Source organism: Aquila chrysaetos, chromosome 6 (assembly GCF_900496995.4).
Source record: "Aquila chrysaetos chrysaetos chromosome 6, bAquChr1.4, whole genome shotgun sequence".
NCBI classification, from domain to species: Eukaryota; Metazoa; Chordata; class Aves; order Accipitriformes; family Accipitridae; genus Aquila; species Aquila chrysaetos.
In genome coordinates this window covers 15137631-15154886 of record NC_044009.1, presented here as the reverse complement: position 1 = coordinate 15154886, position 17256 = coordinate 15137631, and the positions used below count along the sequence as shown (strand labels likewise).

Sequence of the window (17256 nt, the reverse complement as noted above, 5' to 3'; positions counted from 1 at the left end):
TACATTTGCATTAATTAATTTCTTTAAAGCTAATGCAAAGGTTTGAAAGCAAATTACTAATGACATATCCCCTTACATCTAAATGACTGCTGTCACTATTTAAAAAGGAAGAAATGAATGATGGCAAACTGGGAAGTGTAGCACTCTGAGCTGGCACAGATCTAGGCAAACTTCACCTTGCAGTGATGATCTTTCTGAAGCACATCTTGTTCTTTCAATCCTAAAGTTCTCTTGGGTATAAAATGCCAACTGTGTTTATCGGTTCTGTGATATGTTCAACATGACATTTACCAAGCACAATGCCATGAAGACAAAGAAGATCAATAAACAAAGCGAAGTGGAAACTACAGCTGGCCAAAGATAGATCCTTTTCTTGGAAATAACTGAAGATTTGTGTTTGGATAAGAAGGGGGTTTGGCTTTTTTTCCATTCCTCTCTCTTATTATTGCCCAGAAAGAAAAGGGGGAATTACCAAACTTGACATATTGGCACATTTGAGCTTTTCTAAGTAGAAAATTAAGCAAAGAAAAACAAACCCCCATGCAAAGAAATATTAACCTAGTCAGAATGTTTCAGCCTTGCTGGGTTACTCCATAAAGTAATTTTTGGTGAAAAGCTGCTTATGTAGAAGAAGGGAGAATGCAGTCAGACTAGACCAGGAGCTTCTCCAGAAAGGCAATTTTTTACCTGTTTTAGGTTTGTCTCGCATCGGCGTCATGTACCCATCCTCATCCAGCTCTCCCCGGATGACCCGCTCGGGTATGAAGACTGTGGGATCAGCACTGTACCTCTGGGTGCTGCTGTCCTCTTTTGCCAGGGTTGCCACTTGTTTTCGTATTGTGCCATTACAGCAAGCATCTTCAAAGATCTCTGCTGTGGCCCCTTGAGCAACTGGGGCTTCTGGTATTACGCAGCCGGGAGCTCTGTATGGCATCGGCACTTCTGCAGCATAGCCACCATCTCTATACACAAACTGGTTCTGTTGAAGAAGAAAAGGCAGCATGAGAAAGGAGGCTCCGAAGGGAGAGAAGATTCAACAGCAAGTCATCTCTGTGGCTCCTGTGCCTTTCCTGCCACACTTGCTCAATGACGCATTTCACCAGGCAGGTGAAGCCTTGTCCATCCTGCACACTACTGCACTTCCAGCACTGCGGGACCAGCAGCAGCACAGGCTCTGTTGTGGACCAGCAAAGCATCTGTCTGCCCAGTGCCGCTGACCCAGCTTCCCCTCCCAGGGAGGCATCATTGGTGCAGCAAGGGGAGCAGGGAAGCAGGCTGGCTGCTCAGGGCTGGAAATGGGGCAGGAAAACTTGTCTCCTACCTAGACATGTGGAGGTTGGATATACACAGCTGCAAGAGGCAAACACGGTATCTCCTCTTCTATTACTTTGGCAATCTCTCCTGATCTCTGAACAAAACCCTTAAACCTCATGTTAGGGAAATCCCCTTCTGGAAACGGGACTGGGGATAGAGGACAATATCATCTCTGAACTCTGTTTATTCCTGGGGAGCCTACTTTTAGGGTGTCCTGCAGTGACAATCACACAGTCACACAAACACTATGTAATTCCATCAGGTAGTGCATTTCAGGCTGGTGAACTGTGTTCATACTGATACCTCAACTCAATGGTTCAACCCAACCTACCATTTTGCTTGTCAGCAAGGGCGTGCAAGGAAATTTCGACATCATGACCTATAAATAGGAAGGAAAAATGTACAGATTCATCCAAGCCTGCTACCTAAATGCTTTTTCAAGAAAAGTTGGCCGTTGTCAGAATTTTGGGTGTGGGTCCATAGAGTTTGCACATGAATCCAGGCTGAGTGTAGAGATCTTGACTATTTGATTGCTTATATACACACTTCATTCATGATTGGCTTTTGGGCCATTTATGTAGGAAAAAGGGGTTTGAAACAGAAAATACGTAGTGAAGGAAGGAGGAAAACCTAAAGGATGAAGGTTGAATGTGAAATACTTACTCCTGACATAGGGGTGTAGGCAGGAGGAGGGCTGTGTCCAATTTCACTCTAATAGGAAAGAAAAATGGAATGATGGATATGTAATAAGAGGTCACATGAATGAAACAAGTCACATGAGCTGTATGAGCTAATGGGGAGAAACATGCACATCAGTTAGATTTCCTAACTGAATCCAAAATTCAAAGAATTCAATCATGGCAAATGTCTCACCAACATCAACAAGCTGCGTGCCTCACCAGTCTTAGGGAGGGCTACTGAGTTCCTCTTGCTGGATAAGGACAAGTGCCATGTTACACCTGCTGACAGCTGTATATCCTGCTAATGTCTTGTGTCTAATTTTTGGAAAGGCAGATTGTACAGAAAGAATGACAGATGGTACACTCAACTTCAGAGGAAATACAGGGCAGGAGAAGTACAGAAAGCGTCTCGCTCCAAGCCAAGGCTTCCTTTCCCAGGGACAAAGCAGGGGAGGAATAACTGGGAGGGCAGGAGGGTGCAGGACTATCATTAGTCACAGCTAGCTTAAGTGTCACAGGAAGAACAGCCCCTAAGCTTTGGTAAACCCAGCTAGCACAGCAGCTCCTGGATTTCAAGACTCCAGGAGTCCTGCTCTCAACATATACCACCCTTCTAATGTTACCTCTATATCACAGGCTAAAGGGTTTTACTGAGAAGTCTGCAGTATCTATGCAGAGATCTTCATTTTTATATTGGAATATCCATGCAGAGATCTTAATTTTGATATTGGTTTCTCGAATCATCTTACACTGCCCTGTGGACCCTGAACTCCTGTAACATCACCAGCACAGTGGCTGCATTTATACCTATTACTCAAAACTGGCCTGTTTTTCATTGAGGAAATGCTGATTTTTGGAGGAAAATAAAAAGAAAACAAAGAACCCTTTATTTTTCATGTGTTTTTCTAGTGCCAAAATGATATTTTTGAGACTACAAGATCAGTTCTTCATAATTACTTTGTTTCCTATTTTGTTTCAAAAACTTTATCGTATTTCCCTTATCTCCTAGTTGGGGGAAAGAAAAAGTCAGGGTTTGAAAAAATAAAGTCTAAACTTGAGATAAATTAAAAGGAAAAACCCACTGCCTCAGGAAAGAAGTCTGACCACCCTGAGAACACTCTACTTTAGAAGATATCTCGTTCATCAAAATCTGTTTCAAAAACATATCCACACCAAGAAACATACCAAAATTAAAAGAAAAGACAACATGCATCCTCTCATAGTTAAGTATTGGATATACTACAGTCAATCTTTCCCTTGTAAACTTCTTGCCAAATCATCAGGATGGAGATGATGGTCACTGTCAAATATCTTACTTTATAAAGGAATGTTTTGTGTTTAAGCAAAATACCTGCACCAGGAAAAACCTTAAAACCAAACTTTTTTTAAATGCATGCTGTCGTTCTGAAGACCCTTTTCCAGTGATCAAAAATACACCCATTTCCTTCTGTTTGAAGTATCCCTGCAGCCACTTTGTTACTCAGATGTAGCACCTTGTGTTTGAGGTGTAAATGTGGTGATAGGCCATAGTTAGAGATACACTCTTCTCAATCCCCATGAAAATTCATCTGTATTTAGCCAAGTTATGACCTAAAAAAGGCTCCGGGTTGCAAATTACAAAAGCGCAGGAAAACCTTTGTTAGCTGAATTGTCTATCTGCACCATCCATTAGCAAGGCTTGAGCAGGACTCTCTCTCGAGTTGTTTTTCCTCAGGGAAACTAGGTCCCAGAAGGAAACACAGGAGAGGATCTATCCCACGGTCTCAGCAACCCCCCTGCCAGCGCCAGTGCCCAAGGGAGGAGGAGGAGGAGGATGAAACAGCAAACTGAGCAGACTGCAGAGGAGTTGAGAGGTTTGCAAGGAAAGTGATGCTGGGGGAGCTGGCAGCAGGGATGGTCAGGAGCCAGGGCACGGTGGCTTGCAAAGGAACGGAGGGCAATGGCAAGTGAGAGAGACTGTGAGGTGCCAGGAGGGAAAAAGGGTTGGCATGTGACAGGAGGCTGAGTAGGAAGGGAGAGATGGTAGTAAGACCTAAACGTGACAGGGAGGAATGGGAGGCACAAGGACAAAAGATAGTCTGAAGCACCAAAACACCAGCTTCTCTAGAGGCTGGAGCTGAACTTGAATCTCCTCTGCTGTCAGTAAATTGCTCTTGAACCAAATGGCCAAATGCAGGCTTGGTTCAGCCGGTGCAGAGGAAACCAAGCAGCCACCAGTCCTGCCTTAGCACAAGTGGCAGAGCTCTGCTTTGTGTAGCCAGTGTGCAGGGGTAATAGGGTGAGGGAGGAGGGACCGAGACACCACTGAAGTCTAGGCTAACTGTGACTGATTTCACTAAGCTTTTGCCAAAGAGCTCATTACATTCAAAAAGTAGAGCTTAAACTTAAGACCTAGGCTTAAGTTCCAGAAGAACAACAGCCAAGAAAAGTTCACAAGAAGGGAAGGAAGAACCAAAGTCAGCAGTTGCCTGGCTGAGATCATCACACTTGAGAGCGAAGATCGTAACAGAAGAGGAAACAGAAGACACTTTACCAGAGATTATGTTTTTGATGGGAACAGACATCAATACACATCTGGTTACAGGCTGTGCAGCAAGCTTGTAACTTGGCAGTCTTCTGCAAAAGGTTTGTTTGGGACAATTGAGAAGATCCCTTTAAACAAGGAACACTGTGGAAACCAGGGATGCTCTGATTGCAGAGGTCAAATCCCCTTTGAAGCCCCCCACCTTTCTTTTGTACCACAGATTTACAGTCCATTTGTAACGACACATGGGCAACGACAGGTTACAACCCAGAATGTGTTAAGACAAATGGATAAAAAACATCCCCTGAGCCTGCCAGCTGCTACTTTGAAGTCCTACTGATGGCTACAGGATGTTGCACTGCTGGAGACTTAATCTGCCTTCTCCTTGCCCTCTGATATCATATTTACTTGAATTCAGGGAAGCTTTCTGTCTACTCCTAAGAGGTGGAGAAGGAAAGACTGAAGACAGGTAAGTAGTAAGCTGTGGTCTATGGAGGGTGGTGAGGAATTAGGCAAACTGATGATTACAGATAGGATCCAGAGAAGAACTACAAAGTGGTGACTACAGAGAGTCAACTTAACAGTGAGGAATCCGAAGCTCTGCTGGGAATCGTCTACCTCCTTGTAAAGCTCCCCAGCTTCCTTGCCTCCCATGTGCAGGCTGCGAGACTCCAAAGAGGGGGGGTTGTTTCTTTTGGTTTCCAAGGTGGCTACAGCACTCCAGACTGCACAAGAGTGAAAAGAGCTGTAGCAATACTCTATTAGTATTATGTGCAGGGTATTGGAGTTCGCTGCTGTCCACTTTTCACAGACACTAAACCAGTGACTGTAACCACTCCTTTTCTATTCAGTACTACACCATGCTATATCACACACCTTTAATTTACATCTTTCTATTTTCACAGAGGCACTCCCATGAATTTCAACTTGTGGTTCATTGATTCCGGATGAATAAAGGGAGAGCTGTCTTAAACTATTTTTAGTTCACAGCCCACAGTAATCTCTTAAAGATAACTTAGAAAATCAAGTATTTTGTCAACAGGCTTGACTTCAGTACACAGGGCTATGCTCCTCTGCCAGTAAATGTTTAGATGATTAGCAACTTAAAAAAATACTGTTCTAGGATGGCCACATTATCTATCCGTGGGCATGGTTTGCTCCACCCTCATCACAAAAGGCTAAACCCACTGTCCTATCTTTAGATCTTCTTGGCTGTGACTCTAACATTTAAATACATACTATGAAACTGTAACAACATAATAACAGGCCCTCTTAGAATAGCCCTGTCCCAAGATGTCAGGAGAGGATGGACTAGCATTAATGCATTTATTGCTATTTTTGCTGACAAGACCGTTCCCAGTCAGTGACCTGCCAACTAAGATCACAGAAATGGTATTTTCTTCATGCCTCCCCTTTAGCTCTGTACTAAACATAGCTGTCTTGCAACACCCTTAACACAGAACCTTACAGCTTGGCTCTTCTCCAAACCACTGGTGTCTGCACACTTTTTTAATTCTTTACTGTTTTTCCCCATGATTTAATACCCTGTGGCCACTGTTCCAAAAAAAGGAGGCAAAGAAAACAGCTGTGGTGCCAATTAGTCGGGCTGAAAATGCGATATAATTGTTTAAATGACTTTAAATTGCCTGCTAATTGCAATGTGATGTCATCACTTTTTAGGCTTCCAAGATAACTACTGAAAGCCCCAGCCAACTCTTATTGGTCAGGACATGAATCACAGTGTGAGCAGAAAATACATTTGGACCTTACCGAGTAAAACTTAAATAGCTTGATTTGACAGTTTACTTTGTTGATTTTTTTGGGGTCATAGTTTTTGCATCTTAAAGACTATCTTGAAAAAAAAAGCTGATGTTCCTTTACTGAGAAAACCTAGATTTTTGCATTTCTGATCCTGAAATTCTGACCTGAATGATCAAGATCTCTAGCTTGTTGAGATGGACAGAAACTTCAGAGGCCAGTTGCTCAAAGACCTCACTACATAAGTCTACTTAAAAAGTCTCAACTCACATACTAAAAAAAAGAAAAGATGAATCAATAATCACCCCCTTTTGATAGTGTAATATGCATTATAGCCAATAGCTCTGGAGTGCACACATCCATCGCCATTTAAAGTCTAAGCATCCTCCAGAAAGAGCCTAGCCTTTTTAACTGCCCATGAGCAGCCCTAACTAGAAATGCCCAAGATTTCGTTCTTTATATCACGATTGAATTTTAGGCACAAACATGACATCAGAGAGAAAAGTTAAAAAACAAGCAAATGTCCTCTAAAGCCTTTAGAGGCCCTTTGGTATTAAATACCAGTGACATATCAGCTATTACAACTGCTAACATTTGTGTAAAATGAGCCTTGATAAAAGAGAGGTAAATAACACTTTTCTGAATATTGGCTTGTGTTATTGCTTTCTATTCATTAATTTCACTCTCCAATTCCTTGCTTCTAAAATCTCCCAAAGGTAAATATCTCCTTTATAGCAGGGATGTAATATTTTCTGGCTGCATGTTAAACTGTAATGAAATCAAAGCCTTGTTGGGTCCTGCCGCTCATATTTATATAGTTATGTGAATATGCCTGACCTGTCTCTCTTCATTTGAGTCTAGCATCATGCTGAGAGTATGGCACCCAGAGCTGTGTTCATCCCCCTGCCTGTGCTACAGCTCATCCCACACCAGCCCTACAGTGACCACAGCTGCCTTCAAAGCTGCACCCACAGCAGATCTCAGGTGGAAGAAATGCTGAAGGTACTCAGTGATGTGATGCTGCTGTGGGACTATGGGTGGTACAGGACTATCACCAAACAGAAAATAAATAAAACTATGTATTTTACAGCATGATGTGGTACCCCCATGCTTTGCTTGCTAGCAGAGCCTCCCAAGAGCACCCTCGCTGCTGCAGAGCTGGTTTTCCTTGTCACCCACCGAGACGTGCACACACATTTGATAGAGTTGCACAATTATTACTGTTTCTTGTTCTTAAGCAGCCTGCTAAGCTCATGGGATGGAAAGATTTTTCTTTACTAAAGGCAAGGCTCTGCCAACATCAATGTACGTACACACATGTCTGAACCCACTCTGATACTGCTCCTATCCACATGAAAACCCAGCTCCCTTTCTCTCTCCTTCTGCTCTCGTATGCAAAAAGCACCAAACCATAAAGCAGGAGTAAAACACTCCCACCTTCTCACTGGGATGCTCCTCAAACATCCTGTTCAGGGGCTCATGGTCTGTGCTTCAGAAAACTCAGTGATTATTTGTTTTGATCGAGCTCTGCAACACTTCTTTGTACCAGTTCAGTCTTGGGCCGTGTGCCCCCAGAAATAACTCACTTTCCTCTTTCCCCTAGAAACTGTTTACCTGATTTGAAACCAAGTCAGTATCTAGGCTCGAGTCACCAAACCGCAGCCTCCTAACATACCAGGCTGAGCAGATCTTGCTGCAAGCACCGAGATTTCAGCAGTTCTCTAGGAAGAGGGACAGCTGATTTATGCGAGTGGATCTGAATAATATGTTTGGGATGCTTTGGTGGGACTGCAGGAAAAGCACACAACACAGAGCTGTCCCACTGGCCCCGAGCAAACTCCAGCTACATTTCAAGGGAGCAGCCTGGTATTTACAACTGATCTGAACTGAAATTCAAATAGGAAAGACCACCCCAGGAGAGCAGCCACCTCTGCTCAGGAGCAGTCCTGCTTCCCTCTGACCACACAGCTAACAGCTTACTCTGCCCTGCTTCAGAGAGCCCACAGCAAACACGTCTGAGACAAAAATCAAAGGAAAGAAAAAACACGTACCACGAGATTGCTGTATAAGGTTAAATAGAAATGAAATGCTGTTTGTATAGTAATAGCTAGAAGGCTTTGCAAACCTCTGGAGATTTCTGGTCCTAGCCCCTGCTCAGAGCAGGGCCATATATAAAAAGAAAGGATTAGACACCCCCCTGGGCCATTAAAGTTAAAGCCTATCCCTACAGCTCGCAGCACCTGACACAAGCCTGGCATTCCTCATGCTCTCTCTTCTGTTCAGCCTGGGCTCCTGACCCTAATTAAGAAAACTCCATTCCTCACTGGGCACTTTCCTCTAGGACTATGAAGAAAAGTTCCCATTGCTGTCACTGCCAAGTGTCATTGCTGGCACCCTGCATCATTTCAGCACACAGAAAAACAATCACAGCATTACTGGAGAGGTACATCCTCTGAAACTGGTTTGGGATATGTGTGTGTGTGTCTCCTACATCACCTATTTCAGGCACACAAACAGCAATGTGGCCCGCCCGAGTTAATGTAGCAAGACAGGACATGCATTTTTCCAGTGAGAGGAAATGGGAGCCTATTATTCAACAACAAAGATAAAAGGGAGGAATAATATACACAGGTTGTGGACAGTAGCTATGCAACAATTTACAGTGCCCTTAGTTCAATGGCTATGAAGTTCCATTGGGGATCAATGAATCTTTACTGGAAATGATGATGTCCCAGTCCCTTTTCCAGCATTACCCTTTCTCAGAATGTGTGTAAACATTTTAACTTGAATGTTGATACGCAAGTACAGAAAAGAATGCAAGCACCATCCTGTGTTAGCTAAAGTGTTTGCTCCAGTCTCTGATGACTGCTCCTTCGACAATAAAGAAACAAAACATCCAGTTTAGATCAGTGTGGGGTGGGCGAATAGAAGAAACAAGGAATATAAGTCTTTTCTGCACCTAAGTCTTTTCTCCACCTAAGTTTTTCTGGTTGCTGTTTGTCAGAAGAGAGGTAAGACTTTCAGGCAGCCTGAGCTCTAACTCAGTTCACATAGGCTGCCTGTATCATCTGGATGTGCCAGATCACGTCCTGGCAATATGGTGGGTTTAAGACATCCCTGAACTTGTTCAAAATCGGTATGGATGTTTCACTAGTGACCTGGGTTCAGGTCAGTACTGACTGACTTTGTAGCTTCGGACCAGTCATTTAAACTTTCTCTCGCACAATTTTCTCTCCTAACAGCTGTCTGCTTTCAGACTTACAAAGTCTTTTAGAGCAGTCCATATGCAGTGGGATACCCAAATCTGAATACAGCCTTCTCGGAGTAGTTTAGTCTGGACTGTGAACAGTAAATGGCATGTGTCACAAACAAAACATGCCTAACAATCTTGGTATAGTGGTATAGAAAATGACATGCCTAAATATTGCACAGAATAGTTCCTGTGCTGTTACTAGAAAATACCAGACATACACCATATATTTCTAGTCTAACACTTCACCAAGTAGAGGAGTCAAAGATTACAAACCCACCAACGAAAATAGCCTGTTAAAGAGATGCGTGATGTGGCCACAAAACTCAGTAACCACGCACACTGACAGGGAAACATAGGTGAAATGCTTTTCCATAGACCCATCTCCTATACCTGGGCTGGGAATAGAAGCATTCTCCTGCTGTACGGCATCAAAAATGCTCCCTGGAAACCCCCCTGTCCTCCAGACCTCAGAAATGTTTGTCCTTCCAACTTCAGAACAGCTGGCAAACAGACTTCAGCTGGCACAATACGTAATTTGATCTAAGCATGACACAAGAATGAAGATGCACGAATTCCTTTTCCCTATTATTTTGTATTAACATACCGTGAGTGTCAAACAGACAGGAGAGCAGGAAGAGACACAGCTTGCATGTGTCTATCTTTCCTTTTCAATCTCTTTTACTCCCATATCCTTCCTGTCACCCATGACTAGCTTTCTGTCACTCCTTTTTAATATACTCTCCAAGACGTTTTACAGTAAATGGCACCTTCTAACACTGGGCCAATTCCCCACAGTTTGGAAGAGACAACATACCATTTCCTAGCTACTCTAGCAATTCCCTGTGGGAGAGAAGGGTCAAGGCGCTGCTCCTGCTCATATGCTGTAGCATCTGCCCAAAACACAGGAGCAGCAGCAACTTTTCTGTACGAACCTCAGGCTTCAAATCCCAAAACAGGGAAAGGATGGGGAATGGGACCAAAACCACAACATGGTCATGATTTGTGATTGCGACATGGCAGACAAAAAAAAAAAAAAAAGCACAAAAGAAAGTTGATGAGCAATACTCGGAGGAGCAGCCCCCTCCTATGCTGCACACTGCATTGCCATCTTCCCCAGTCTGTTTTATACAGTAATCAAAGGATATTCTGAGCCTCTCAAAATGCCATCAACCCTCATTGAGAATGAAATAGAGCACATCTCCACTGAAGCCTTTACAGCAGTAATCATTACAGCATGCTGGCCTGAACAGGGAGCTCTTACAGACAAAGACAGGTTTTAAAAATAAAATAAAAAAGCCTTCCTAAAATCTGAATAGAAACTTGATGATAATCTCCCAATTTTATTATGCAAGGGGGAAAAGAAACCCATAATTGTGCGCTCTTGGTCTCTTATGGCAAAGAATAGGCTTCTTGATGAAATGCTGAGTTGATTTAGAGCAGGGCTGAGGTTCTGGTGGCAATAATACACTAAAAGAAATAACCATCCAGCTGATTTGGATAAAATAATCATTTTTTAACATTCTAAATCTAAACTTCATCTGTGCCTCCTCCCACTTCTCCCCACCGCATCTTTTGGAGAGTCTTTTTATAGCTTTGAGAATTTTTTTTCCCTCCCCTGCTGCAGCATTTAACAAGAAAGACAGACTCTTTACTCTGGCTAACAAAGGGCATTTTAGGCTGTGCTGGCATTTATCCCCATTCCATGTATGTTTAGAAAGTGCAGTATTTGGCACAGGATGCTCCAGAGTCCTCCAGCCACCTTACACTCAAAGCATTATCACAGGAGTCCCACTGCTGTGGGACGCTGTGGACAGCACTTTCCAGCTTGTGAGCCCCAACTGTCGCAGGCAGACAGGTGTTTAAATGACAACTCTTTGGAGCCCTGCCAGGTGCATTTCCAAATCATGGCCCCTTGTATTTTCAGGTGCTTTTTGTAATTTTAAGAAAATCAAAAATATGATTTCTCAGAAATGGGTATTTTTCACTAACAATTTCTGCTTCAAATCTAGTCACTGAAGGAAAAATTTCTCCCAGCTCTCATAATTATTTCCTGACTCTTAGTCCACTTTTCCATCTACTGAATTATGTAGAGTTGTTTAGCTTGCTGTTTTCCAAGAATGCCTCATCAGTGCAGTGTAGAAATATTTATTACTTACTCTCTTTATATCTATTGACTTTTTTTCTTTTCATGAGAGAAAAGAAAATGGATCAGCTGTGAGCTCTCTTGACTGTTAACACAGCCAGCAGCTATTCATGGATTAAGCAGATGCTGCCTGATTTTAAACCAGTTTATATTAAAGCTCAATAAATTTACATGTCATGCATCAAGGTTTGAAGCAATATACAGCTACAGTCTCTTCCACTGATTCCACTGAGCGTGAATTTGCAGGTCTCACCAGGAAGCACTGTGAGGTGGTGATTTGTTATTAAATATATATTAAATCTGTAGAAACCAAAATGCCATCCAACACTTTTGGGAAGTCTGACTGTAAATCTATATGCCTGAATTCAGGAGCCTGAACGTGACAGAAAACAGCTAACTTTAGAAACCTCCTGTTTTAAGTCACTTGACCTCCAAAACCATGAGGCAATTTGACAAGTTGGACCTGATAATCTATTCAGGCTGAGAAGGGCTTATTCCTTGAGAAATATCACTGATTTCAGCTGGCCTGGTTGCAAAGCAAGAAACTAATTGCCATAAAGCACTTTCAAAGAATTCTCTGTGAAGAGCCCGGCATCATCTATTCTGTTTGAGTCCTCCATATGAATTTTCTTTCTTTCTCCTCTGGCAAATTTAGCACATTTTTAAAAGGTATTTAAATACTCATATTCTAAATATACATATTTTGTGAGCAGCTTTCCTTTTTCATGTAAATTATTAAGACTGAAATTATTTTCCATCTAATGTATTTTACAGGGTATTTTTGCATGTTTATTCTTACTACTTCATTCACCCTGAGCAATGAAATTAGGCTGACTAGTATCAGCCTGTGTTCAACTCCTGCTTTTCATGGACAAAGATGGCCTTCCGCTATCTACGTGTCCAACAAAGACTAGAAGTAGACACAGAAGAACTTCCCAGAAGAAAGAAGTTACAGTAGGTGAAGTATTTGTGATGGTCAACTAGACACCAACAAAACACTAACAGCTACTGAGAACTGCTTAATGTAAAAGTCAGAGCAGAACAGGAGCCTCCTACCACCAGGATGTCATTAAAACTTAGGGAAGCAGAAAATGGGAATTTGACATCTTGAAAGAGAGCTTGGTGGGACTTCCGGAATTACCCTAAAGGTTTGATGGCAGCAACTGCGGTATCTGGTACACTGTTGCCTAGACTCTACTAGGAAAGTACACAAAATGTAGTATTTAATGAAAGACATATAGAATGGATTCATACAAACTTTCCTAAATAATTGTTACGGATGCACGACTAACCAAATCCAACAGGTGTTAAAACTCAGATTTATTCTTCAGCAAAAGTTAGTTAGAAGTCCGGTAACATTTTATAAAACCACAGGCTCAATGATGTAAAGAGAATGAATACTACACGGCCGACTTAAGAATCCCCAAGATTTAAAGTGACGGCTCAAAATGCGTGTATCACTCACTGAAAAGCTGAGGGCTCTCTCCCTCGAGGAGGTACCTCGGGCGGTGTCCCGGCCCGAGGGGGAGTCCCCGACTGCAGACCCGCTGCTCCGAGGAGGACTGCCAGCGTGTCCTCTGGCAGGACCCCGTTTATAGCCCTGTCGAATCTGACCTGTGGTCATTTAACTCCATTGGCCAGGAGGGTCACCTCGGTGTACCTGGGGCATCTCGACTGGCCAGTTCAAATTTCAACCTGCAGCCTCCAGGGTTTCCTTCCCCTTCTCCCTTCCTGGAGAAGTTTCGTTTCCTGCTGGATGGATGGGGGGGGCGGGATGTACTGCCACACTAATAAAGCAGTTTTTCAAGAAGCAAGAGAGCTAATACAGAGTTAGTATCAGTGTAATCTTCTGAAATGTTATGAAACACTTTGATACAATGTCTAGTTAGTTTACAAGTTCATCTGTTCTGGCATTGGAGATTCCATTGCAACACTTACATGAGGAAGTTACAGAGTCTAGTAGAAAGGCAAAAAAATGACTATTAAGATTTCCAGAAAGTTTTTGATCACCTTTTAAGGAGAAGGATTCAAAGAAATGGGAGAGAAATCAATAAAAAAGTCCACAACCTGACAGACTGCAGTAATAAGCATCAAATTTAAGAAAAGATTTGGTCGTATTATTTTTGGGAAGATATTGCAGAAGCAAAGGGGTGGCAAAAACCACAAACCAACCTAATAAAAAGAAGACATCAGTGTTGTCCTTCTTTAACAACAAACACGTACAAATGGTATTATCCTACTCAGCCCCTTAAGCAGAATAGATTTCTGATAACTGGCAGCTCCTTAATCTAGCACAAAAAGGGGTGCATGGCAGGCAGTAATAGGATCCAAACCCTGCTAAAGAGTCAACATTAACTGCCCAGTGAGACTTTTCTACACTGTGATGTATTTTCCACCCCACCTGATACAATCAAGACAATCTTTCTGAAAGACAAACTCCACCTCAAAAAGAATTTCTGCACTTCATGCAGAAATTAAGAGACAAGAGACTCTGGCCTATGTTATGCCAGAAGGTTAGACAAAATGCTTGCAATGGCCCCATCTAGCCTTGATATCTCTTCACACAAATCACCTATTGACTTTAGGATGAAGTAGTTTTACTGTCATTAGCCCCAAATGGCTAGGACACACCTGGAGAAATAACTTAGCTTGAGAGCTTGGGCAGGAACAGTTAACTGCCTTTTCTTACAGAAAAAGAAATGGGAACCAGGAAGGCACTGACTGCTACTAAAGCCCTGGGCACAAGGAGAATCATGGACAAATCATGACTCCCTCCTGCCACCTTCTTTGCCAAGAGGAAGGGATGCTATAACCGACTGCTAGCTCTCTCCACCTGCACTGACAGTACCTCTCATACTAGCTCAGCTGTGCTGACACACTGGGAAGTGCCCCTCCAAATTCTGACTGCTCTCCAAAATCCTTCCTTCCAGCCATAACTGAAGACAGCAGTGCTTACGGTCCCCCACCTTCCAAGTCTGCTGTATTTCAGTATGTAAAGGAGATCATATTAGACCTCAGACCTGATCTTCTAACACTGGAGCACTAGAGGTGCCTAAGAAATTCAGCCCTGTTACTTAAAAATCTAATAAAAGTCACTTAATTCTGCTAGCAGTCCCACTGGGTGAATAGTCCCTATTGTCCATGATAAGCTGTGGAAGGAAAGATGCCATACGCCATACTGATGTGAAACACATCAGAAAATCACTAACAACCATCTCCTTTGTAATCTTGTGATTTGAAAATGGCTACCTTTCAAATTTAGAAACCAGAACAAATTAATCATAAAGATAGCTTCTTGCCTGGTTTCACTCTGTAATAATCCTTTTATGTGCAGACATTTACAGATGTTCAGCCATGAAACCAGACCTAATGCCACACCAGGACTGTTGCAATGGCATACCAGACACTACTCAGGGAATTGAAAACTGGCTTTTGGCGTACCAGAGTCTGCTTTGGCCGAGCAGAATAGTGTCCCTGGATGTATGACTTAGACATCTCTGAAAAAATAGCTTGATATTTAATTGCAGGGTTGGCAGGTGCTTCCATGATATATAGCATATGGAATAAAATTACAGGGACAGTATCAGCAAGTAACAAACAGTATAGACAGTTTTCAGCAGGAATTAGCCAAGGATTTAGAGCAAAAAGCATCATGGGGTACACAGAGTGCTTTCTGTATTAGTATTATCTCTGTGCACACAGGACAGTACTCATTACAAATACCTGAATGAATCATCTAATGGCTGTGAATGTAGGACATTCAAGCACTAGCTGGAGTCCTGTGCTCATGGAAACACTGCCGAGGATTCAGCTTATCTCTCAGAAGCACAGAGCTTCTAAAACTTCGTATTTCTAGAATATCTCTAGACAACGGAAAATAAAAGCTGGAAAAAGCTGAAGGGCTGAAATAGCAATTGAAGAGTTTCAGATGCAATGAAAGAATTCAATTTAGCTTAGGATGCTAATTTTTACTTAAAAGCTGCATCATTCTCAGGCTGGACTCATAACAGAGGCCACTGTTATGGGCTAGAGCGTGTGCAGGCTTCTGCTCCTGGCAGTACAGGTCCCAAAGACATGCTAGTATGAAGCCAGTGTGGGTGTGATGGAAATGCTGAAGCTGTGTCTGAGCCTCGCAACTTCATAAATCTCAGTAATCCTTGGAAGAAGAAGGATGTGACAATTCCCAGGGAGCTGGGAACTTCCTGGAAGGCTCCCCTCTTTCCAGTCTTCCTTCTACTGGCTGCAGCTCTGTGCTATTAATTCATACCCAAATAGCTTTTTTCTTCACATGGGAGGGAGAAAGCAGGCAGTGTTCTACACAAACCACATCCAGTGGTGCCTCTCCCAGGCAACAAGCTGCAAGGATTTAGGACTGAGATCACCCTAGAGAAACTTCAGAGCTTTTCTTATTAAGTAAATGCTCTTGCTCTTCCTTAATTCCCTGACTTCAAAGCCTAAGTGTAAGGAGCCTCATGATCTCCCTGCTTTCTTCCTGCAAACTTTTGTCCGCAGTAGAGCTGCGCTTCTGGAACACTCAACTAAAGCTGTCAGTACAACACGCCCAGAGAAGGAGCACAATACTCTGCCATCACATAACTGACTCTTTCTTCACTAAAACTACAATCAGAACAATTAAGATGGGAAATACAGTATCTTTCATGCTTCTGATCTCTTAAAATGACATGAAGATCATGTAGCTCTTGTCTGTGTGTTTTACTTCACCAAATTGCCTGGCAATCTCCTCATAAAATTTAATTTGCCAGACACAGTGAACACAAACTACCTAAGCTGTATCAATTCCTTTGGCATCTATGGCTGTAGCAGCACCATAATGAGTTTGTGTAATATTAATATTCACTACACCAAACAAGCATAAATCACAAACTATCTAAAGGAAACACAAAGACAGAATCAGACAACTGCAGATAGAGAGCTCTGACAGCATTTCATTTCTGTGTGATTCTTGTAGCTGACATCCATCTGTACCGAACTATACACAACAGATGCACTATTACCTTAAAGGAGCTACTGTGTATTTTGTTTTAAATCAACACAAATCTTCACTGGAAGAATAATGAATGTACCAAGAACCTGAGTGCTTCAGAAAAACAACAGACAAATATGTAGCTTTCTGCACAGAGAGGAAACAAATGTACTACATCCAGAAAAAACTTCTCTGCAAAGGAAACCAGGAATGCTAAGATGCTATGGGGCTCTCAACTTGTCCCCAAGCTCCTCCAGCAACAAGGTGCTGTGGACTTCCTGCAATCTAGATGTACTTACCTATATGGCAGTACTAGCAGTACATTTAGGAGATGCAGAACTGTTAGCAAACAAAGCTGAGACTGAAGCTAATCTGAGACACTGGACAAGCATCAAAATTCTACTGGTAATCCTGTTATGGGACAGGAGTCAGTGTCCAATGATACCAGCAAGTGCGATTATAAATCAGCTGGTTTTACAATGGCAACTTCTTTGCCCATCTCTTCTTTTGGCCTTAAAAATGACCCCTCCATAAATAGGCTCCTACAATAAAGAAAAACACTATAAAGATGGAAGGGGTGCAAAAATACAGAGCTGAGTG

At 42.5% G+C, this 17256-nt stretch overlaps 1 protein-coding gene across 10 annotated transcripts in view; it reads right to left on the bottom strand.

The window, feature by feature from the left end:
* Nucleotides 1-17256, bottom strand: part of ERBB4 (erb-b2 receptor tyrosine kinase 4) — a 649063-nt gene that overhangs the window by 10940 nt on the left and 620867 nt on the right. For 4 of the 10 annotated variants that reach the window (XM_030018184.2, XM_030018187.2, XM_030018185.2 and 1 more), the window contains 3 exons: nucleotides 1978-2025; nucleotides 1646-1693; nucleotides 688-979 (listed from right to left, as the gene is read on the bottom strand). In XM_030018184.2, coding sequence (XP_029874044.1) covers nucleotides 688-979; nucleotides 1646-1693; nucleotides 1978-2025 — 388 coding nt within the window. The remainder of the gene's footprint in view (nucleotides 1-687; nucleotides 980-1645; nucleotides 1694-1977; nucleotides 2026-17256) is intronic. The other 6 variants (XM_030018186.2, XM_030018190.2, XM_030018188.2 and 3 more) reach the window with 2 other exon arrangements.